General features: G+C 59.8%; 1 protein-coding gene across 4 annotated transcripts in view; it reads left to right on the top strand.

Moving 5' to 3' along the window:
- Window positions 1-23,806, top strand: part of RARA (retinoic acid receptor alpha) — a 43,723-nt gene that overhangs the window by 17,260 nt on the left and 2,657 nt on the right. For 2 of the 4 annotated variants that reach the window (XM_065909664.1, XM_065909663.1), the window contains exons 2-7: window positions 3,506-4,033; window positions 17,884-18,032; window positions 19,350-19,491; window positions 21,381-21,541; window positions 21,834-22,010; window positions 23,213-23,417. In XM_065909664.1, the coding sequence (XP_065765736.1) occupies window positions 3,856-4,033; window positions 17,884-18,032; window positions 19,350-19,491; window positions 21,381-21,541; window positions 21,834-22,010; window positions 23,213-23,417 (1,012 nt within the window). In that variant the 5' untranslated portion in view covers window positions 3,506-3,855. Of the gene's footprint in view, window positions 1-3,241; window positions 3,261-3,505; window positions 4,034-11,870; window positions 12,581-17,883; window positions 18,033-19,349; window positions 19,492-21,380; window positions 21,542-21,833; window positions 22,011-23,212; window positions 23,418-23,806 lie in introns of those variants that run through there. The other 2 variants (XM_065909665.1, XM_065909666.1) reach the window with 2 other exon arrangements.

Raw genomic sequence — 23,806 nt, 5'->3', positions numbered from 1 at the left:
ACTCAAGGCCTTCCCCAGGGAGTTGAGTAACTTTGCATTGAAGTTTGCAGGCTGAGCTCCTTTGGTGAAGCTCTCATGGGGGTGGGGGCCGCCTTCCAGCCTCTCCCTGGGGTGTGTATCTGTGAGTGAGGTTTGAAGTATGGTCCAGTTTCAAACTTCTCAGGGGCAGAGTTGAGGCATATTAAGGTGGCTGTTGTTAGTATCTCCTTTGGGGTCAAGGGTGAGCTCCAGAGGGTCCAGACTGAATCCGCCCCCACCCTCCAAAAGCTGGGTCAGGAGGCCTGGAGTCTGGAGTGAATGGCTTCCTGGGCCTCACCTCAGGAGGTAGGCCCCCCTGTGGAGGGGAATCCACTGGAGTGTTTCTCTGTGTTTGTGGGCCCTGCTGCTTTTGGGGTCCGGCCCACAGGGAGGCAGGTGCAGAGGCCAGCCTGGCCGGGTGAGGACCAGGGGAAGTACAGTTAGGGAGACCGTGAGGCTGTGGTTGTGTGTCTGTGAGGACCTGTGTCCTGGGCTGTGCATGCAGACCTGGAGCCGGCTTCACTGTGTGTGGAGCCTAGGTGTGAAGCGATCGTGTATCTGGGTTCCCTCTCCTCATGTGCCACGTGCGTGTCTGCACGCACACAGGCTGGGTGCACAAACATGCCCTTGGCTCACCAGACGCTTTCCCTAGAACTCTGCGTCTAAGTTCCTGCAAATGTGTGTGTGTGACGTTTTCCCTAGAACTCTGCGTGTAAGTTCCTGCAAGTGTGTGTGTCTGTGTGTGTGTGTGAGGGTCTGACTGTCAACACTGCTGAGGCTCAGCCAGCCCCTCCTTCTCGTGCTGGCTCGAGTTCCCCTTGTGTGGGGCCCCTCAGGGGTGTGTAGGGGGGCCAGGGCGGCAACTGGCCCAATGGGTGGGGCCCCTGTTCCTCTGACGTCAGCCTCTCTGCCTGGGAGGGAATCGGCGGGGGCCTGGGAAGGAAGGGGGCACCTCATTCAGGAGTGAGAGAGGCCCTAAGGAGGTCATAATTAGTAACAGTAAAAATCATGGTCATTAACAAGGTCCAGATTTCACTCCTGGGGAGCTGCCCCCTCCTTTCCAAGTACCTGTCCCCATCTCCCCCCTCAGCCCCTCACAGTCACAGGCTGGCTGGCTCGCCCAGCTGGGCTCAGAAGTCCTGGCCTCGTCCACAGTGGCCTTGGCAGAACTCCTCCATCTCAGGCATGGTTCTTGGCCAAATGCTGGCCATGTGCGTGTCCCCTGGACTTTAGGTCTGAGCCTGGAGCCTGGAGCCTGGAACATGGTATGGCCTGAGCTTGGAGAGGAAGGGGTTGGAGGCCATCATTATTTTGAGTCTTTGTGGCCCTGTTTTCTTTTCTTCTCTTTTCTCTTCCCTTCCTCCACTTTCTTCCCTTCCTCCCCTTAACAGCTTTATGGAGATGTAATTCATATACCATAAAATTCACCTATTAACGTGTACAATTCAGTGGTTTTACTATAGTCACAGAGTTGTGCAACTATCAACATGTTCACTTTTAGAAATTTTTCATCACTCCAAAAAGAGCCCCTATACCATTCAGCAGTCACTTCCCATTTCCCTCAAACCCACACCCACACCATCCCCCCCACCCCATAACTAACCACAATCTACTTTCTGCCTTTTTAGATTTGCCTATTTTGGACATTTCATATAAAGGGAATCATACAACAGGTGGTCTTTTACAACTAGCAGAATGTTTCCAAGGTTTATCCATGATGTAGTATATATCAGTACTTTGTTCCTTTCTAAAAAATATTCATTTATTTATTTATCTGGCTGCGTCAGGTCTTGGTTGCAGCACTGGAGATCCTTAATCTTTGTTGCCACGTGTGGGATCTTTAGCTGCGGCATGGGAACTCTTAGTTGCAGCATGTGGGTCTTAGTTGCAGCATGTGGGATCTAGTTCCCTGACCAAGGATCAAACCCAGACTGCCTGCTTTGGGAGCACAGAGTCTTAGCCACTGGACCACAAGGGAAGTCCCACTGCTTTTGTTCCTTTTATAGCAGAACACTCTTCCATTGTATGGATATACAGCATTTTATTTATCCATTCATCTGTTGATGTTCCTTTGGGTCTATTCTACTTTTTTGGCTCTTAGGAGTGTTGGTGTGAAGGTTTGTATCCATATACAGGTTTTTGTGTGGACTTCATGTTTTACCTTCTTTTGGGTAGATACCTAGAAGTGGAATTGCTGGGTCATATTACTCTGTGTTTAACCTCCTGAAGAACTGCCAGCCTGTTTTCCAAAGCAGCTGTACCATTTTACATTCCTGCCAACCATGTGTGAAGGTTGAATTTCTCCACACCCTCACCTACTTGTTGTTGTCAGCCTTTTTGATTATAGCCATCTTGGTGGATGCAAAATGGTATCTCATTGTGGCTTTGATTAGCCATGTTTCTCTTTTCTTTTTCATATATGTCACAGGTGTGTGTATGTGTGTGTACACACACATACTCATATATAAATACATGCATGTTTATTGATAGTTTATATATATCCTCCTAGCCCTCTTGTGGATGCTTCTCTTTCTCTCTGTCTCTTTCTTTGCTCTTGTTGCCGCCTGTCTGTCTCACTGTGTCGTGGAATTTCTGGGTTCACCTCTGTCTCTTGCTACCTGTGGTGTTATCTGTGTGTATCCTCAGGCCCCAGCTGTTCAAACAGGGTGTGGATCTGTGTATACACTGATGGTGGTGGGGGCATCTGGGCTGTCATCTTCTGCCCACCTCCCACTGCCTCCAGAGAGGTTGCTTCTGCAGGCAGAGGATGTGGGTGAAGTCTGAGCTCCGTCTCCCTTGCTCCTTCATTGTGGGTGAGGGGAGTAGGGGGCTTCCATGCTGGGTAGTCCCCTGGCATACTCTCCACCCCCGGCCCATCATGCTGTTAGGCAATGGAGGTGATACTCAGGAGTCCTCAGCTCCCATTTCCCTATTTGTAGGTATGTAAACGGGCCTCCTCCCTGGGCCTGTGGGACAAAACCATCTGGGGTGCTCGGGCTTGGATGTGGGGGGGGAAGTGGTGTAAGCAAGGCCCCCTGGCTTAGGAGTCATTTTTCTGAGAAGTGCCAATGCTTTAGGGAAGCGGCTTTTCCTCCCCCTCCCTCCTCCTCTCAAGCACACGTTCTCTGTATCTTGACCTCAGGTAACCTGCTTTGGGGGAAGGAGGGCCAGCTGCCTTTCTCTGCTGCAGGAATCCTCCGGGGTGGCATGGCAGTGTGGACGCTTTGCTCTCGGGACTGTGGGTGAGAGGCCCTGCTTGCTCTGGGCTCTGTCCCCGTCTCCCCAGCCTGGCTGTGCTGTCCTGCCACCCCCAGCAGTGTCTGGGCCCTACTCCCAGGCTGTCTCTGCCAGCCAGGCATGGTGCCAGCTGTCTGCTCAGCTGGGTGCCACGGGAAAATCTCCGGCCGCCCAGGTTGGGGAGCTCCACGGGGAATGCCTGTGAGCCCGCTCCTCGGTGCCCACTCACCTGTCTTTTCTTTCTCTACAGCATCACGGGACATGGCCCCCACAGCCGCCTAGCCGGGGCCCACCCAGGAGAGGCTTCCTTTTCGGCATCCTGAAGGCCCGCTCTGGACCTTCCCGGGAAAGTGCCAGCTCGCAGAACCGCTTGACCAAAGGACTGGCTCTCGGGACGTCCCCCAGCCCACCGGCTCCCCCTAGAGTGGGGGCGCCAGGAGCCTGAGATTAGCCTGCTGGCCTTGGACTGCAGCTCCTGGACAGAAGGGGGGGTGGGCTGACCACCCGAGTCCCCTCTGGGCCCAGGCCCCATGCCCCGAGGAGAGGCGGCCTGAAGCCCGCCAGACTGTCTGCCTGCACTTCTGACTGTGGCCGCCTGGCATGGCCAGCAACAGCAGCTCCTGCCCAACACCTGGGGGAGGGCACCTCAATGGGTACACGGTGCCCCCCTACGCCTTCTTCTTCCCCCCCATGCTGGGTGGACTGTCCCCACCAGGCGCTCTGACCACTCTCCAGCACCAGCTTCCAGTGAGCGGCTATAGCACGCCATCCCCAGCCAGTAAGTGGGGTGGGGGAGCGCCGTGGGAGGGGGTCGTGGAGGGCGGCAGGCCTGAGGCTGGGCCTCTGGGCACATCTCTTCCTCAGCGGCCAGGTCTCCTCCAGACAAGGGGGACCGCCTGGACAAGGGGGCTTGAGGATGCATCGCCGTGGCTGTGTTTGGTGTTGGGGGTGGCACGGAGTGTGGAGAGCTGAGACAGTGCTGTCCTCTGGCCCCTCACGCCCCCTTCTGTGCTCTGCCGTTGAGGGCCTTATAAATAGCTCCAAGCACTGGACAAGGAGGCTGGAGGTGGGTAAACAAACCTCTCGACATTTGGTGGGGATGGCTGGTCTACTGAGAACAGCACCCCACCTCCCCGCCACCCCATCCAGTGCCTCTGAGAGAAGGCACCCCCTCCCTCACTGCTGGCCAGGCTGGATGGTGCTTCCCTTCGTGGGGAGGGGGCCGGGGCAGGGGAGGGCCCCACAGGCAGCCTGGTGATGGGGGGAGTGTCTGGGGAGGGGACACTAGGCCTGGACTCTGGCTGTGGGCGCAGGCCTGCTCTTGGCAGGGCCTGTGTTTTCTCTCCGCCTCCGCCTTCTGCCATGGGGGTCGCCTGTTGGCTGGATGGGGGTCTCGGTACCCTTCCCTGGCCAGGTAGTGGGAGGTGGCGGCAGCTGTGGCCAGCTGGCAGAGTCCAGGCCTCGGTCCTGCCAGGCCGCTTACAGTAACTCTGGCCCCCAGGGCCCAGCTGGGCGCCAGGCCAGGGTTTGGGGGAGGAGGGAGCCGGGGCCTGGCCTGGGGCGGGAGGGGGTGGAAGCAGTAGAAGGGGGCTGTGGATGGCGGGCTGGCCTGGCCGGTCAGCTGTTGACCTGGGAACCGTGTCCCACCTCTCCTGGCGGGCAGGGGCTGAACACCCCGCCCCGGGCACCCACCGCCTCTCCCACGGCCACTGGCAAGCTGCCTGGCACCGCTGCCCTGTGCGCCTGGCCGGGCTGGGTCAGTGCCCCCTTCCCAGCGTGGGGGCAGCGCACTCTCCCCGGAGCCAGGGAGTCTCTTTGTCCCTGGGGCAGGCCCTGGCCGGGCGCCTCGCTGCCCGCACTGGCCGGCTGCCCACCGCCACCACGGCTTCCTGGCTCGCGTTCTCTGGCTTGCACGGTGGCCCCCTCCCTCTCAGCCCCTCCAGCCCGCTGAGAGCAGGGGCTCTTAAGTCTGTGCTCCTTTAGGTCCCTAACCCTCTGGGCCCCGGGGCAGGAGGGCAGGCGGATGCTGCCTCCTCAAACCTCCACCTTCTGTTTCCTCCCATGGAGGGGGCGCAGCGGGCGGCATTGTGACCCGGAGTCAGAACGATTCTGGCCTGGTCTTCAGTCTGTGCTCGGTGATGGGAGAGGCCATTCTCTGAGTTGGATGATGCTGGGCCAGTCTCTGAGTTAGGGGATGCTGGAGAAGGGGCGGGTGGGTCTGTGGTGCCTGGGATCTGTGTGGGAACCGGAGTTCACATCCCAGTTCCAGGAACTGGAGCGTCTGCTTCCCGCCAGGGTGGGGTTCTTAGGGAGGGAGAAACCGAGGGCACTCAGCCTGGTGCTGGTGGACAGCTTGCTCTTCCTCAGGTGATTGGGGACAGGGCCCTGGCTCACGGAGGGGGCTGGCCTGACCCCTGTCTTGTGCCGGACAAGTGGGTGTTTTGCTCTCCTTTTTGAATGTTGCAAGCTTCTTCCTCTTTCTTCGAGGTGGGTGGGGAGGGTTTCCGGGTACCCCACCTCCCACCCTGGTAACCTTCTTCCCCCAGGGTGGGGTGCCCACATTTCTGGTTAAGCAATGCCCCTTCCTGTCCCCCTCCCCGTGTGAGCCAGTGGGTTTCCCTGCCTCTTCCTAGTAAACAACAACACCTCTGCTTACCCAGACCCCCAGCTTCTGAGCTTCTCCCCGACCTTCCTTCCCCTTAGGTCAGGAACCTCCCCATCCACCCTGAGGGAGCCAGGCATCTCCCTCTTTCTCATGGAAGTCTGCGGGACCTGGTGACCCTGGATTTCAGCTCTGGGTATTGCAGCATGACAAATCAAAGTTCCTACCTGGAAGCACCTCGCCTTCTGCTCCCCCCACCTGAGGGCTGGTGCTGGGGGCCAGGCGTTTCCCAGGGGGGTGGACAGCTGTGACCCCCATCCCGACCAGGAGCAATTATATGCTCTGGTCCCCTGCCACCCTTTCTGCAGGCAGCCTGGCGCAGGAGGCCCCCTCCTCCCACTTGCTGCCAACAAAGGTGTTTGGGTAGTGCGCCCTCCATCCTTCCAGCCATCTCGCCAAGTTGGGGTGGGGGGAGGCTGGACCCTGGGTGTGCTTCAGAGACTCGGTGGCCTGTGGAAGGACAGAACTGTTCTCTAGGTCAGTGGCAAGGGGTGGGTATTTGTCCTGCTGTCATCTCCCGGAAGCCAGAGTGGGAAGTTCCAGGGATGATACAAGATCCCCGCCTCCAAACCAGCCCCGGGGGCTTGGTCTCTTGAGGACTGGTATTTACTGTGGAGGTTTGGGATTCTGTGTGCCTTGTAGGGAGGGTCAGGGTTGTGTGTGTTTTGGGAGGGAGGTCAGGGTTGGGTGTGTATTAGGGGTGGTGAGGTCAAGGTTGGGTGTGTGCTGGGGAGGGGGTCAATGGCTTAAAAGTATTGGGTGAGAGGGTCAGAGTGTGTTTGAGGAGAATCAGATCCAGAACAGGGAGGGGTGTCAGTGTGTTTGTGTGCTGGGGGGGGGGGGGGTGGTGACTTAGGGCATCGAACGTGTAAGGGGGAGGGGTCTGTGATTGTGTTGTGTGTGTGGAGGGGGAAGGGTCTCTATTTCTTATCGCCAGTCTAGGCTGGAGAGGAAACACACCTGCCTTTCTTTATTGCTTGCCCTGGGAATTCCATGGGGTGGGAAGGGTTGCTGTGGAGTAGGCTGTGTAGTTTGAGTTCTGGCTTTGCCATTTACAAAGTGTGACAGCCTCTCCGAGCATGTTTCCTCGTCTGTAAAACAGGGATCTAAGCAGAAGCTCCCTCAGACGGCTGAGATTAGGCAAGATCGCCGACGTAATGCACTCTGCTCGTCGCCTTGCATGCGCTCATCGCTGTCTCGTGGCCGTGGTACCCGGGTGTTATGACAGGGGAAAGGGATCGTGACCCTTTTCTGGGTGGGAGCTGGAGAGAATGGGATGCTAACATCTGTGGAGCACCTACTGTGTGCCTGGGACCTTATCTCTGTTTTACAAATCTTAATCCTGACAATCCGGGAGAGGGACATTATCTCCATTTACACATGAGGAAACAGCGCTGGTGGTTACGTGGCTGAGCTGAGTGACCCTACAGCTGGGCTGTTGTCTGCCCTCCAGATAGGCAGCCCCGGGAGGGTATGGTGGGGAGCCCTGGGTATGAGGAGTCTGGGGGGCGGATCAGGGCCATGGTGAAACCCGCTCTTCCCTGACTGAAGGTAGGAGGAAGCCCCGCTTCTGCTTCAGGACCTCCGGCCTTCACCCAGCAGGGGGCGTAGGGAAGGCCTCCCCTAGCCACGCCCCCTCTTCTGTTTTTGATCCTGAAGGCTGGAGGGAAAGAGCGATAAGAGGCCGGGGCCAGATCTCCATCCTGTCCTGGAAGCTGCGGATACAATCTGTTCACACCCATCCCCGCCCCCGAATCAGCCCACTGCAGCCCCCGGAGTTTGCAGAGCTCAGCGGGCACCCTCCCCCCATCTCCAGACAGACACTGGAGGAACAGAGTGTAAAAGCCACATTCTTACTCTTATTTTGCTTCCATTTGTGGAGTGGGGGCAGGGAAGTTGGAAGCCTTGGGGAGGGGAGCTGGGGATGGGAGCCCCGAAAGACTGGGTCCAGACTTTTTGTTTCCATCCACACATTTGCTCTGTATGCCTAGAAACGGGTGAGCAGCTCTAGGGTCTGGGGGAACCTGGGGAGACTTCCTCTCTGCCACTCCCTCTCCTGCCCACTCTTTCCCTGGACAATAGGAGAGACAGCCCAGGGGGCGGGGGAGCTGCTAGCAGTGCCCTTCCCGGGGCCCAAAATGCAGAGTCAGCTGAAAGACTGTTGGATGGGGTTTTGAATGAAAATGGGGCCCCCCTCACCTTTTATCTTGAAGCACTGGTAGTGCACAGACCCCCTCAGGGCCAGATCCCAGCATGGGCTGGGGGAGGGGACTCCGGGAAGGAAGCCTGTCCTCTAGGCTGGCCCAGACCTGAGACATAGTGTGTGCCCATGCCAAGGGCCCTGTGCCCATGGGGATGTGCCAGTGCGGGCCTGACCACCCTTTGAGGGGTAGTGTCTGTGGAAAGAGGAAATGTTTCCCTTCTCCAAATCACTTTGGGGTGGTGCCCACAACACCTTCTTCCTCCTCTCCCTTTTCAAAGGTGGGGCACAGCCCATGGAGCCAGACCTCCCAGGGTAGACCAGAGGCCCTCAGCCCTGGCTGGATCAGAAATAGAGGTCCTCCCCTCCCCATTCTTACTTCTGAGTTGCAGAGAACCTCAGCCCACGGACCAAGGCCCCTTTGGCAGAAGTCTTAAAGGACAACTCTTCCTGTGCAGCCGGGGGCAGGTCACTCAACCTCTCTTGAGTCTGTTTCCTCTTTAAATCGACTCCTAATCTGTTCCTTGCTGGGCAGGCTGCTAGGAGGCCACAGTGACCTGCTTGCTGGTGAGGGCCTGGGCGAGCTTCAAGTACCCTGCAAGATCAGTGGTGACGAAGGGAGGCGGGTGGTGGAGCTGGTGTTGTCTTGGGGGATGGCACCCTGTACTGGGACCTGATGTCTGTTCAGCCCCCTGGGCCTCATTATCTCCTGTTTGTTATCTCCTCTAGATGGGGTCGGGGACCGAGGGAGCCCTGCCTGGGGGGAAAAGGGGGGTGCAGTTCAGCCCACACCTGCTGAGGGTCTGCAAAGCACACAGTGCTGGAGGAATTATGGGGGATATGGCAGAGGACAGGGGCCCCATGCTTGCCACTAGGTCCTCCCCACCTCCCCTGCTACCCCCAGTGGCCAGCCAGAACCTGCCGGAACCTTCCTTTTCCCCTCTTCTCCCATTGCCCCAGGACACTGTGTTCTACTCTGACCTGCCTGGTGACCTTGCTGTTGTCCAGAACAGACATCTCACCCTGACTTCTCCCCTTCTCCAGCTCCGGAAATCCTATCCATCCTTCAAGGAACATCTTGAATACCGCCTCTTCCCAGAAACCTTCACAGATGTTCCCTCTTCCTCGCTCACTCTCCACCCCACCCTCCACCTCCTTTGAATGCCTGCAGGTCCTTATTTTTTCCTTCTATAAAACTCATCTCTCTCCCACAAAGGGACTCCTCTCCACCTGGTACCCACCGTGAGCTGTAATCATTTGGGAGATCTCTTCCCAATTACCAGGTCTTTGCTGGCAGGGACAGTCCCCGATCCCCGAGCACCTCAAAGCTGCGAACACAAGGCCTAGCACATAACTGGTGCCCTGGATCTGTGTCATTGGGAGGAAAGATACCAAGGGCCTTGGAAGCAATCTGCCCTCTTCCCCAGCAGTCTCTTCCCCAGCCAAGGCTTGCATCTGTGCTCTAGGTCCCAGCATTGCCTCTGTAGCCCAGACACCTCACTTAGGTGAGACCTCGCTTTGGAGCCCCATACCCACCTGTCCCCCAGCCCAGTAGACTTTGCTGTAGCACGAGCCACACACTGATTACTTTCCTTTATCACCACTGGCGGGAGACCTGGGTTTGATCCCTGGGTTGGGAAGATACCCTGGAGAAGGGAAAGGCTACCCACTCCAGTATTCTGGCCTGGACTCTGTAGTCCATGGGCTTGCACAGAGTTGGACACGACTGGGCAACTTTCACTCACTTATCACCACTGGCAGTTTCCTGGGCTGTGCTGACCTGGACTTGCGTGCTGCCTGGACTGTTCTAACTGGTCTCTCTTGCCCTCCTACCATCCATTCTCCACACAGCTTCACAAGGGTAAAGCTGATGTGTAACACTGCAAATCAGATCTTGCCTCTTCTCTGCTTGGAACCTTTCAGTAGTTTCTCCCTGCGTTTGAGAGAAAATTCAGCAAGCCCACCTGGTCTGGTCTCAGCCCACCTCTGCAGCCTGGTCTTGCGCTCCTTCTCCTCTTGAGTTGTATATGCCATCCACCCTAGTCCTCTGATGGTTCCTTGAGTAAACTCTCCAATTTTTATAACCCCAGGACCCTTGCATAGGCTCTTACTGGAACTCCACTCCTTCCTGCTCTTTGCCTAACTAATTTTTAAACTTCTACTTTTTCTTTAGGTCTCTGCTTTGACCCTCCAACCTAAATTATGTGCCTACATTAATTCTCCCTCAAGCTTACTTGTTCTTTATGTGCTTACTTGTGTCATAATACCAATTATCTCAGCTTGCAATTATATATATTTATATATATATATGCAATAATAAACATATATGTGTGATTGTTTGCTAAATGGCTGTTTCACCATAAGGTCTAAAAAGGCAGGCTCCCCATGGTATCCACCTAGAAGGTGATCAGAAAATAATTTTCCTTGCATTGGCTTGGCATGGTGGGAATATGGGCTTTGATGGCAGAAAGTTCAAATACTCTATATAGCAGGACAACCCATCTAACCTTGCTGAGACCTTAGTTTCTTTATTTGTAAAACAGGAATAACTGTGTTTATCTTTTGGTGTGGCTGTGAGGATTACCTGACCACATAATTTAGAAACCTGGCTTTTAGAATATCCTTGGGAAGCGCATAAATTCCTATCCCTTTTTAGAATGAGGAACTCGGCTGCAGGGCCAGAGGGGGCAATAAGATGTCCTCTTCTCCCAGGGCATCCCCCCACTTCCTTGTACCTATCCAACCTAGGCCTTTCTTCCAGTGAAACTGGCCTCCCGAGGGCTTCCGGGAGGAAGTGGTCAGCTGGAAGGCCTCAGCCCCTCCTTTTCTCACTCCAGGGCTGGGCGGTGCGGTGGGGGGCCCAGGGTGGTTCCGCCTCTGGGAGACACCCTGGGCGGGGCTTTGCTCGACGGAAGCACGCAGAGCGTGGAGGGAGAGCCCCCCTCGGCACAAGCATTTCTGCCAAAGCGCCGGAGCTGCCGCTGCGGGTTCCGTCGGGCGGGTGGCCGGAGTCACACATGATGTCACAATGACACAAGCCGGGTGTCTCATTCTCACACGGTGCCCGAGCTGCACAATGTCACACCCGGGACACCCTGCACGGCGCTCACACTTGGCCACAAGCACCCTGGCCCTTCGTCTCCGGCCGCCACTCCCGGCGTCTCGCGGTGGGGCAGGGGGCTGGCGGGCGAGCCCCGCGGGCAGGCTGGCGAGCGGGTGATGTCACGGGCAGCGGTGGGTGGGTCACCCGGAGGTGAGGCGCCGCCAGGCGAGTTCAGAGAGAGTTCAGCCGCATTGCATTAGGCAAATGAGGCCCGGGCTGGGTGGGGGGTGTGTTGGGGGTGGACACCGGGACCACCCCCCTCCTCCCGCCCACCACCTCCTTCGCCGTAGCTTCGCGGGGCCGGGGACTGACCCAACCACGGGGGAGGCTGGGAGCCGGAACTGGGATGGGGGAGACGCCCGTCCCTCTTCCGTCCTGTTGGAGCCCCCTCCTCTCCCGGTACACAGCCTCCGTCTGTACTCCGCGCACTCCTGCTCTTGAGCCTTTTCCCCCTTCGGTTCTCTCTTCTCTCCTCCCCCTGCCCGGCTCCCTGCAATCTCCTTCCACACCCCGCCTCTCCCTCTCAGTTCCCGGCTTGGCGTCCGTTGCAGCCGGATCCGCCGGGAAAGGGTTAAGGCAGGGGCGGTGCCTGGACGGGACGGGGCGGAGGAAAGGGGGTGGGACCGCAGGGGACGGGGCGCGCTGGCCGGGGTGGGGGGACCTCGGCGCGCACCGCCGGAGACCGAGTGCCGGGCGCCCGCCCCGGGCCTGGTGGAGGCGGAGCCGCGCGGTCCCCACCTCACCCGATCCTCGCCCGGGAGAAGCCCGGGAGCCCCGGGGGTTAGGAGGAAGTGCTCGGTCACCCCCCGCCCCGCGCCGATCCCGCCCCCGGCCGGCGCACTCGGGGAGCCGCGGGACGCTGCCTCGGACACCATGAGTCTCGCGACTGGAGCCCCCTCGAGGTGAAGCTGCGGAGTTCCCGGGCCTCGGCGGGCGTTCCCGAGGGCAGTCGGCGGACTCCCCCCCTCCCGCAGTGCACACAACTTGCCCGCTTTCACCTGGGACTCGCAGGGCGGCCGGCCGATTTGGACGCGGGACTTCGGGCACGAGGTGGCCCCCGGCCCGGGTCACCAGTCGGGGCGAGGGGGACGTGCCCCTCGCCCCCAGCAGCTCTTGGATGGCGCCGCCGACTGAGTGAGGGAGGCGGTGCGCAGGACTTCCCCGCCCGGACCTCTTGTATTCGCGGGGAAGATGTACGAGAGTGTGGACGTGGGGGGGCTCACCCCCACCCCCAATCCCTTCCTGGTGGTGGATTTTTATAACCAGAACCGGGCCTGTTTGCTTCCGGAGAAGGGGCTCCCTGCTCCCGGCCCCTACTCCACTCCGCTCCGGACTCCGCTTTGGAATGGCTCAAACCACTGTAGGTATAGGCTTCCCCCTCCTATTGTGGGAGCTGAGGGTGGGGGCGGACTGTGGGGCTTCCGCTGCTACTAGGGGGTGCGGACTGGGGACGTGGTGAGGTGGTCTTGTCTCTGACCCTTCACTTTCCCTTGACTCTCTTGCTGAAAGTCGGGTGCCCTTGTTGGACAATTGGACTCCCCCCCGCGTAACCCTGGGCACTTATTTCTGTTGTGTTCCAACAGAGGAACTTTGGGGGCTCCTCCTTTCAGGAAACATTTGTTCATCTCTCGTTCCACTTCTTGCAGGGGAAGTGAAGTCCCTTGTCCCCAGTTTCTATCTCCTTGCTTGGAATCCAATAGCTTCACAGCTAAGTGGTCCTTTCTGCCACCCAGGAGGGTGGGGTGAAGGTGGTAGAGTGGGCTTGTCTGCTTCTCGGAGGAGGGGCCTTCATCTCTGATCCCACCCCTGCCAAAGCCTGGGGGACAGCCCCTCCTGGGCAGCGGCTGTTGCCCCCAGCTCTTGCCCTTGTGCCGTCTGGGTGGGTGTCAGGGGAGCACTCCAGGTCTTTGGTGTTGGCAGTGGGGTGCTGCAAGAAGGGGCAACTCCATCAGATGCCCGTTGGCCATCGTGCCCGACTCTTACACCTTACACCTTGTCCATCTGAGGGTAGCCTTGGTCCTGGATACTTGGCTGTGCCAGGAATGGAGAGGGGAAGTTAATCTGGTGGGAAGGGTTCCCCCTCCCCGTAATCCTAAAACGGTTGTCCTCTGGAGGCTGAGCTTGATTTTTTGTGGGTCTGGAGCTGCTCTGGAAGTGAGGAATGTGTCCCCTCCCAACCCAGCGTGTCCTTTTGTTTCCCTGTTTTCACCTGGGGACGGGGGCAGGCGCTGGGCTGTCCCTACGAGGGCCGCCCATGAGAACCCTGGAGTCCTGGCGCCTCCTCTGCTGGCTGTCCCCTGTCTGGGTTCAGGCTTCTCTGAAAGGGAGGGGCTCTGTGCTTTGGCGGGAGCCTTGAGTGCCCGGGGTGCACACCTGGGCGTGTTTATACCCAGCTGTGAGGCAGTGTACCTGAGGGGGAGAGCGGCGCTCAGCGGGTTATTGTTACTTGGCTCCGGTTTCGTCCTCTCCGGCTGCCCTGGGCTCAGCTCTTCCCTGGGGCTTCGCCCCCACTCCCGGACTGGCTGCCTCCCTCCTGCCTGCCAGGGAGGACGGGTGGAGTGGGTCTCTGGGGGCCTGGCGGGCTGCCGGAGGTTGAAGGGCAGCCCCCAACGCCTGAGATCTGAGAGAAGAGAGAGAAGAGAGACCTGAGGTGGGGCGCCGCCCATCTCAGAGCCACCTCACCCCCAGCCTCTACTGTCCTGCCCCCTGACCTTTGCCTCTGGGGCAGATTGCCTGGTTGGCTGCAGAGGGTGGGAGGGAGGGAGGGGTGCTCATGGTGGACTTTAGGGAGAAGGGGACCGGCGAGAAGTGTGACGTACACCAGGACCCTTCTTCCCAGACCTCCCGGAGCTGGAGGAAGGTGTCCCCCCTCCAGAGTGGGGTCCCTGGGGGTATGGCTGCCGCAGTCGCTCGCTCCACAGTCTCGGCCGCCTTTGCCAGAGGTCTGGGGAGGAGCGCGGATCTGAGACCTTGGGCTCCAGCCCTTGGGGGCAGCTCGGCTCTTCCTGGCCCCAAACTGGCCAGACGAGGTCCGGGGGAGCCTAGAGTCCAGTGCAGGACACGGGGCGGTGTGGAGCCAGAGGCCTGGGCTGCCCTGTCCCGGTGGTGGGAGTGTGGGTGTGTGGCAGTGGGCTCAGCCCCCAAGGCGGTGTAGGCTGGTAGGGGGGCTCTGGGGGTGGTCGTGGGGCACAGGAAGGACCTGGAGACTGGGGGTGGTGATCTGAGCGAGTCTAGAGCACATGGGGTCATTACCCAACACTCCAGTGTGTCCTTGGATGAAAGGAACCCTCGGAGGTCCCCTCCACCAAGTTCTCCATTCCCTCCTGCCACCTCCTCCAAAGGTGGGAGGAGACAGCAGGTGGGCTGTGGGAGGAGACCTTCCCAACCCTTCAGGACCCTGGGGACCTTGCCTCCCTCGCTAGAGCCCCCAATTTGGGGCGCCAGAGGATAAGGGGTACACAGGAAGTGGCTTTCCATCTGTCCCCTACCAATCTCGCCGCTCATGCCTCCGCCCGCTCCCAGACGTCCAAGAATGTGAAGCACGTGGATGCCCCTAGTGGGGGGAGGGGGAGAGATGGTTATCGGCGGCCGCTGGGTAGGGGCCTTCTTCCGCCCCGGCCGCGGCGCTGCACCCAGAACCACCCCCACCCTCCTCCGGGGTGGAGGCAGGGCGGGACCCAGCGCCCGGCGCCCCCTCCTCGGCCCTCCCCGGGGGCTGCGAGGGGAGCTGCAGAGGACCGGGCGCCAGCTGGATTGGGAGGGGGGCCGCTGGCCGGGGGCCCGGCTGATTTCCTGCTGATCTCCTCCAGGAAACCGGCCCCTTGTGCGCCTGCGAGCGGCTCTGGGGCGCGGGGGACTCCGGAGTGCTCTGTGCCTCCTGCCCGCCCGCAGCCCGGCGGGGCCGGGGGCGGGGCAGCCCGGCAGCGCGGGCGGGAGGGGACGCCTGGCTTCCTGGGCCGGTGCCAGCCCTCCGCTAGGCGCTGGAACTTTGAGCCCCAGAAGGTGTGGTGCTTCTCCCATCCAGTCCTTCTGCGGGAAGAGGAGAGATTTGTGGACTGGGGCCTCTGGGGAGGGGCCAGGTCGCGGCAGTCCTCACTCCCCCAGGTGTGCAGAGTTAAGGCTAATTCTTGCAGAGGCGGGAAGGGGCCAGTTTGCTGCAGTCCTCACTCCCCCAGGTGTGCAGAGTTAAGGCTAATTCTTGCAGAGGCTGGGAGGGTCCCAGTGCACCCTGCTCCTCTGAGGCTGCTGGCTGCACTCCCGGGAGGTGGCGACTGGGCCGGAGCTCTGGGTTCAAAGGGCACAGTGGGAAACCTCAGAGCTGTTACCTGGGTGACAGGTGGGGATGGGCTGGGGGTGGGGGGTGCAGAGCAGAGTTCCGGCCCCAGAGGCAGTCTGCTGCTGTGGGGTGGGACGAAAGGAGGCCTCACTGAAACCGAACTGTACCCCCAGCTTGGGTCATCTTGCCCCCACCCCCCCCCCCATCCTGCCAAAAAGCAGAGTTTAAAAAAGCACGTTCTTCCAGTTTCATAAACAGCCTCTGGACTTTGCCATAGCTCCAAATTTCTACAAGCCTTTGGCCCTCCGGTCAGTCCCTGGCCTCAGAGCTGTCTGTCCTTCACCCGGGCACCCCCTGTGCCTCCCCGTGCCCCTCCCCTCTCTCGAGCCCACTCTGAACCCAGAGCTCCCTCTTTCTCCCCCTGCCTTCCGGTCCATTGGAGAGGTTTGAGACTTGGGGGAGGTGGGCCCAGGGCAAAGACTGGATAGGAGCGGACCGGAGAGGGGGTAGGTCAGTGCCTCCGGCCCCTGCTTATTGGGTCCCCTGCTTGTTGGAACGCTGACTGGGATTCTAGGCCATGGTCCCCCCCACATCCCCTTGTCCTTGACACCCCCCCCCCCACTAGTCTGGATTGTCTATTGTTACTCCTTTTACGTCTTGGAAAAAGTTAGCACAACAAAGGGCTCCTTTGTGGCTCACCCCTCTGCCTCCTGGCCTCACCCAGGCCCCCCAACCCTGCTCCCCCCCACAGCAGCTGTTCTCAGGCCTCTCGCCTGTCTGATTTGCTTGTCTGGCCTCCGGGAGAGTGAGGTGGGGGAAAACCAGGCCAGGACAGTTTGATTTGGGGTGAGGAGCAGAGTAGGGGGGGAGGGTCAGCAGAGTCTGGATCTCTGGGGGTGTGGTGTGAGCATCCTCTGATCCTTTGCTGCAGGCTGTTCTCTGGGCAGGGACAGGGACGCGGGGCCACAGCAGTGCTGGTCAGCCGGGCTGACCAGGGAAGTGGTGCCCGGGCCCAGCTGAGAGCCAGGAAAGCCTTGCCAAGGTTGTTGGCCTGGTTCCCTGTCATCAACCGCCTGGCAGTCTCTAGTTGTGTCTGCAGGTAAGGGGGGAGGGTGGTAGCCTGCAGCTAGCCAGCCCTCCATCTGAGTGCTGCTTTTCTCTGTGCTTGGGTTTTGGGGCCACATGAGCTGCTGTGAGATGCTGTGGGGTGCTTGGGCAGGGACTTTGGGCCCCTCTGAATTCCAGAACCTCGTGTGCTGGGTCTTGGGGTGAGGCTAGATAGGAGTCTGGGGTGTGGGAGGAGACAGGGATCTATCTACTCAGGGAGGCATCCTTGGCCCTGGAGCAGTGGACTTGGCGAAGGCCTCAGGAGGCTGCCGGGTGGCCCCTTGGGAATCTGGGGGTGACCGGGTCGCAGTTCTCATGCAGTACAGTGCACCCAGCAGCTGCCCTTGCTTTGGGCACAGACAGCCCCCACCTAGCCCGGTCCTGTTCTGCCTGGGGTGATGGGCATGGGGCCAGGCCCTGGGGAGGATTTCGCTAGTGGGGGCTGCCCCTGCTGGCGGGGTCATCCTCCTGGCTGCCCTCTTGGAGCTGAATAACAGGAGGGGAGGGACAGTAACCCGGACATACTGTGGACTCTATGGCCAGACAGACAGAGCATTGATGGGAACAGACCCCCTTTGTCATGCTTTTCCCCCCAGCCAGGGTGCGCTCAGAGCCATGGGCTTCCGGGGCCCACAGGGACTCTTCCCCATGTCTCCACGGGGTCCCCCTGCTTCTCTGAGGGAGTCCCTGCCTGTTGCGCCCCAGCATTTGTGACTCTGCACCCTGCCTTTTATCCCTGGCCAGGGGATTGCTTGGGCGGAGGAGGGGCTGTCACTGCTGGTAGTGGGGGGTGGGGGGAGGAAGCAGAGGGGGTGGGGGAGTGGCCAACTTTGAATATCCTGTTGACCCCAGTTTCCTCTGCCCCCAGCTTGTGTCCTTGTCCCTCCCTCCTTCAGGCCTTAACCCCTTCCTCACTTGGGGGAGGTGGGACCGGGCGCCCCGGGTCCAGGGCTGTGGACCCAGGCTGACACCTAACACCTGGCACCCATCCAGTATAGGCACATCCACATAGGAATCTGGTGGTTTATTATGTGATGTTTCTGGTTTTGAAGGTGGGGTTCTGGGGAAGTAGGCAGGACTGATGGGGTGTTGGAGGCGTCACTGGCAGTCTGGCTGGGGAGTGCCAGCTCTCCCAAGACTGCCCCTGCCCCAGGGTTTGACATCTGGCAGCCCTGGGGCAGCTGGGAGAGGCTCCTGGGCGAGACCTGGAGGCCAGGTGGGCGCCGTGCTGTGCTGAGGGTGGTGGCCTGGGTCTCTAACCGCCCTTCTCCTCTCTCTAGCCATCGAGACCCAGAGCAGCAGTTCCGAAGAGATCGTGCCCAGCCCCCCCTCGCCGCCTCCCCTCCCCCGCATCTACAAGCCTTGCTTTGTCTGTCAAGACAAATCCTCAGGCTACCACTATGGGGTCAGCGCCTGTGAGGGCTGCAAGGTGAGTTCAGGGGGTTGTGGGGAAGGACAGTCCTGATTAGATAAGTGGGATGTTCGCACCACCGGGTCTGGGGACTGTACCGGTGGGGGTGGGGGTGTCCCTCAAGCTGCTGCTCTAGCTTCTGTGCGGAAGGTGGCAGCAGCCTTGGAGGAGAGGAAGCCTTCAGCAGAACCTCTTCACCATAGATGAGCAGGGGTCCCCCAAACCGGAGGTCCTCCTCCAGCCCTGACTCTTTCCCCTAGCATCTCCATCCTCCAGCTGGCAGGGCTCACACCCGCTCTGCTCCCGCTGCCTATGTTGCCATGGTGAACTGGCTGCCGACTGGCTCTTGGCTGGGGACCCAGGAGGCCTGCCCCCGGTGGCCTGCCCGCACCTCGCCATGGCAGCCTGGCAGGCGGCCGTCGGGAGCAGGCGCCTTGCCTTGGCCTCTCCTTCAGGTGCCCGGGCTAGGACTCCCCAGCGTCTGGCCGGATTTCCATGTGCCCACATTAGGCTCCAGGGTGCAGAAGGGACTGCCACCTTTCCGGAAGCTGTGGGCCTGGCCTTCCCGCTTCCTCTCCCCAGGGCTTGAGTATACCTGTTTCTTCCCCAGGGATTGGGGATCAGAAGCTGCACAGCTTCGGGGCTTGGGCCCTGGGCTCCCCTCAATGTGGGGTGGCCACCAGGTGTGGGGCAGAGGTCAAGGGCAAAAAGCCCAAGGCCTTGGACTCCCTGTGTCTGCCTGTCCTGTCCAGACCAGTCCGTGGTCTGCCCCGGTCAGTCTTCCGCCCGTCTCTGTTAGCCCACCTGGGCAGCCTCTGACCAGCCTCGTCGCCCCGTGATCTGTGCTCATCTGCCTGGTTGGTGGATGTGTGTCTTGCTGCCTTGCCCTTAAGCACTCATGTCTCCACCTGTCAGGCCAGGCCAGCCTCTGTGTATCTCTGGCCCCTCCTGCTTGTCTTCTTTTCTTGCACTCCCAGCCCAGGGATGTGGGTTCTAGAGCTCTCTCTCTCTCCCATCTAGCCCCATCTGCCCCTTTTCCTGACCCACGAGCAGCCTGAGGTCCCCTTCCCCGGGAGTGGGGAAGCCAGGTCTATGTGTGCAGGGTGGGGGAAGCCCCTCCCCACCCCTGTGTGGAGGCAGCAGATACTCAGATTCTTCTCGGAGCATCCTTGTAGGCGGACCCTTCTCTCCGTCTTACCCGGCCTTCTCAGGTAGGGGATGGCCAAAGGCTTGGGGGCAGCAATCGCCTGACCCTCGGCCCTCAGACTGAGGCTATGGGCCAGCACTGCTCGACTGTGGGTGTGGCTGACCTGCCTCCCCGCTCTCTGTACCCAGGGCTTCTTCCGCCGCAGCATCCAGAAGAACATGGTGTACACGTGTCACCGGGACAAGAACTGCATCATCAACAAGGTGACCCGGAACCGTTGCCAGTACTGCCGGCTGCAGAAGTGCTTCGAAGTGGGCATGTCCAAGGAGTGTGAGTGCCACCGACGGGGTCGCGCCGTGCACCGGGCAGGGCGTGAGCTCCTGGCCCCTAAAGCCAGAGGAGCAGGGGCATGTGGGTGAATGTATGGGTGTGAACGGGCCTTGCCATGATGCCATGATGCGGTGCCCTGGCTCGTGGGTGAGGACAGTTCCTGTATAGCTGCACGGACCTGTCTGTCTCACCATCTGTGTGTCCATGTGCGGACAGCCCTTCCTGTTCGTGTGAGGCGGGCTGCGTGTGCTCGCTCACGTGGATGCACGTGTCTGCTCCTGCCAGCTTGCTTCCAGGCTCTGACTGGCTTTGGGGCGGGGCTCAGAAGCATCCCTGAGTCCCCCCGCCGATCGTGCATCTGAGGACCGGTGCTGCTGGGTGTTTGTGTGCATGTGTTGGGGGTTGCTGCAGGCACAGGGATCCAAGAGCCTTTGTCTGGTGGAGCCTGGGACTTGGAGTTGGAAGAGCGAATTGGGACTTCTCCAGTCCCAGAGGAATGGGGGTTTCCAGTTTGGGCTCAGCTGAGGCCCGATGGAGGGAGAGAAGGAGGGCTGGACAGGGAGACCCTCTTGTGTTGAATCATGGGTGTTGCCGTGGTGACCGGTGATTGATGATGTCAGAGATAAATGACGCTGACAGACGCCTCCTTGTCTGCGTGGCCGTTGCCATGGAGCCTGAGCCTTGGGGGCTGGGGTGGGGGAGGGGGCTGCAGGACCCTCTAGCCCTTTGTGGGCAGGGCAGTGGAAGAAGGAAGTGGGGAGGGGACATGGTGGGGGAACAGGAGTGGAGGGACCCTGAAGTACCCGGCCACCTCCTGCCTCAGGAGGAAAGGGCTGTGTTGTTCTGTAGCGTAGGAAGTGGCAGCTCCCTGCTGCAGAGCAGGTGACAACTTGGGACCTACAGGCCTGGGACCCTTCCCTGTAGAGCCCAGCACCTCCTCCTCCTTTGCTTCTGCCACCTTCTGATCCTGGAGCTTTTCATGGCAGGGGGACCAGGGTGGGGCCCCCTCTCCCTCCCACCACCAACTCCCCCTTCCCCTCCCTTCTTCTCCTCTCTGGCTGCTCCGTGCCCCGGAGCTGAGCAGCTGCCATTTCAATAGAATTAAAGCTTCCGAATGATAAACGTCTTGTCACAGCTGCAATTTTCTCTTCCCAAATTATCCCCCCTCTCTCCCTCTCCCGCTCCCTTCTCTCCCTTGCACTTTATTGAATTTGCAGAATCGACATGAGTGATCTCCAAATTATGCCAGCTCCCCCCTACCCTGCTACCCCCTCCCTGGGTCCCCCACCCCCCACCCTCTCTTCCTTCAGCGTCAGCAGCCGCCACCACTGGCCCTGTGAGTGATTGTGTGTCTGGGATAATCGGCTGGTAACGACCCCATCGCTTCTTTAAAGCCGAGTGGTGTGTGCGGCTCAGCGCCCCCGGTGATTTGTCAGCTCCCCCGGCTAATGGGCCGAGAGATTCTCCCACCCGGCCCCCCACTCTCAGGCTGGGGAGCCCTACTCCGTGTCTGTCTGCCCAGGGAGCTGCTCTGAGCCCATCCCGACCACTGCTGGGTGGCTTTCACCCTGGAGAGTGAGCTGGAGTAGACGTCGGGAGAGCGAGCTGGTCTGGGGCATGCATGCTGTGGTCACAGGCCCTGGGGCAGGCCTTGGCATGTGGGCCGGGTGGGCACTGCAGGGGGGCCAAGGGACCGACTGTGTGTGGATGTCCCGCCTGTCTGCATTCACGTGTGTGTGCACTCTGGTGTGCGTGCCTGACTGCACCGGTGGCCTCCGCGGGGACAGCTCTCAGTCTGGTGGGAGGAGCTTGGGCTGGGGATGGACGGCTGGGGGGATGGACCACTGACCCCACCTGCCCTCTCACTGAGCGGCCTGGGCCCTCCACAGCTGTGAGAAATGACCGGAACAAGAAGAAGAAGGAGGTGCCCAAGCCAGAGTGCTCTGAGAGCTACACGTTGACGCCAGAGGTCGGGGAGCTCATCGAGAAGGTGCGCAAAGCGCATCAGGAGACCTTCCCTGCCCTCTGCCAACTGGGCAAATACACTACGGTATGGCCCGCTCCCCGTCCCAACCTCATACCTCTTCTGCTGGCAGGCCTGCCCCTCCCCCCAGCTGGGCAAATACACTTGGGTACAGCCCCCCAGGGGCACCCCTGCTTCTTCTAGGCCTGCCCCTCCGTACCCCTGCTTGGGCTGCCTTGTCCTCCCCTTCTCCGCCTCTCAGGAAGTGAAGGCTGGTAGAGGGCAGGCCTGCGGGGGGGCAGGTAGAGCCAGGCCCAGAAGGGTGCCCCCTGGGGAAGGCCCTCACTCTCCTCCCACTCCCCCCTGCCCATCCTCCCAGAACAACAGCTCAGAACAGCGTGTCTCTCTGGACATTGACCTCTGGGACAAGTTCAGTGAACTCTCCACCAAGTGCATCATTAAGACTGTGGAGTTCGCCAAGCAGCTGCCCGGCTTCACCACCCTCACCATTGCGGACCAGATCACCCTCCTCAAGGCTGCCTGCCTGGACATCCTGGTGAGGGTCTGCACCTTGCCTACCTGGGCACTGCCCCCTGTGTTCTTGGAGGATGTCCTGCCACTGAAATAGCCACCTTCCTAAAAATCCATCTGGAGTCGACTTGTCCAAAGGCCCACCCAACCCGAATAGCCACCCTTCCTTCCCCCGCGTGTCTGCCTGTCTGCTTAGCCACACTCAGCACCTGGGTGTGCACCCATTCACCTCTAGTCACGTCCATCCACCCTCAGCCCATCTTTCATTCGATGCTTCCGTCCAACCACCCATCTTCCCATCTGTTCAGTCTAGTAAAGGTTCACCTGGGACCCTGTGTGACCAGGCCTTGAACTGGTGTCAGAACAGAGGTGAACACACCGCTGTCCCCTCTTAGAGAATCTTCCATTGGTGGAGGCAACAGATAGGTAAACAGAGGTTGCAAAACTGTGATAAGTGCTGGCTGCAGATGGGGAAGGGCTGTCCCCTCCTTGCAGGACAGAGAGCCACACTGCTGGGCCCTAGGGACAAACCCCAGAGGAGGTAGCCTCTAGAGGTGTGTGCGGTATGTGAGAAGCCTGCTGGTATGGGACCAGTGGGATTCAGGGGCCTGCAGGGCATTTGGTGGGGCCAGAGAGTGGGCTGGCCTTGAGGCAGGATGGGGGTGGATGATACTGTCAAATCCAAGGCTGGAGGGAGGATCGTCCTCCCTGTCTTCCTCAGCCCTCCTGTTCCGTCTCAGCCACCTCCAAGGTCGGGAACCTGGGTTGTGACCAGGCTGTTCTTCCTGGTGGAGGGGAGATGCAAGAGGCAGGGTCAGGGTTTGAGAGAGCTGAAGATGATGTACGTTTACTGAGCTCTTGTTCTGTACCCAGTCCTGGGAACCACAGACCGAAATCCACTTTGGTCTGGCCTTCCTGGAAATGTTTTGTTTCCCTCCTCATTCTCTGTGTGGAGGCAGGATGCTGTAGATCTGCACTGTCTACTACAGTAGCCGCTGGCCATGTATGGCTGTTTTAAATTGAAATTAATTAAATTCAGTTTCTCAGTTGCACTCGGCATGTTTCAAGTGCCCAGCGGTCACAGTGTGCCTGGTGACTGCTGTGTTGCACAGAGGGTTCTGTAGGACAGCAGTGGTCTGCCTGCCAGCCAGGTGGTCCTGGGGGGATGCTGGTGCCGGAAGTGCTGGCGGATGTGAGTTCCTGAACTCGAGAACCCTCTGCACCCAGATCCTGCGGATCTGCACGCGGTACACGCCCGAGCAGGATACAATGACCTTCTCGGACGGGCTGACCCTGAACCGGACCCAGATGCACAACGCCGGCTTTGGCCCGCTCACGGACCTGGTCTTCGCCTTCGCCAACCAGCTGCTGCCCCTGGAGATGGATGATGCTGAGACTGGGCTGCTCAGTGCCATCTGCCTCATCTGTGGAGGTGGGCAGGGGGCCTGGGTCTGGGGGCCAGGCCCAGGTTTGGTGGTGTGGCTCGCAGAACCTCTCCCAGGGAGAAGCTGGGGGATCATTTGATTAGAAAGGCACCGGTCAGACGGGAAACAGTCCCAGCGGAGCAGCGTCTGGTTTGTGGCCACAGGGCAATGGAACGTGATGGAGACCTGAGCTCTGGTTCCCTATTTCTAGGCAGTGCGCCTTCCAGGGAGCTTAAGAAAGAGGACTTGGAGGTCAGACCACCCAGGTTCAAATCCTGGCCAACACGTGACCTTCAGCAGGTTGCTGGACTTCTCTGAGCCTCCATTTCTGTAAAATGGGGGCAGTAATGGTCTCCACCTCATAAAGTTGATGGGAGGATTAGGAGGTAATAAATAA

This window comes from Muntiacus reevesi, chromosome 18, assembly GCF_963930625.1.
Source record: "Muntiacus reevesi chromosome 18, mMunRee1.1, whole genome shotgun sequence".
Taxonomy (NCBI): Eukaryota; Metazoa; Chordata; class Mammalia; order Artiodactyla; family Cervidae; genus Muntiacus; species Muntiacus reevesi.
This window is presented reverse-complemented; position numbering and strand designations above follow the sequence as displayed.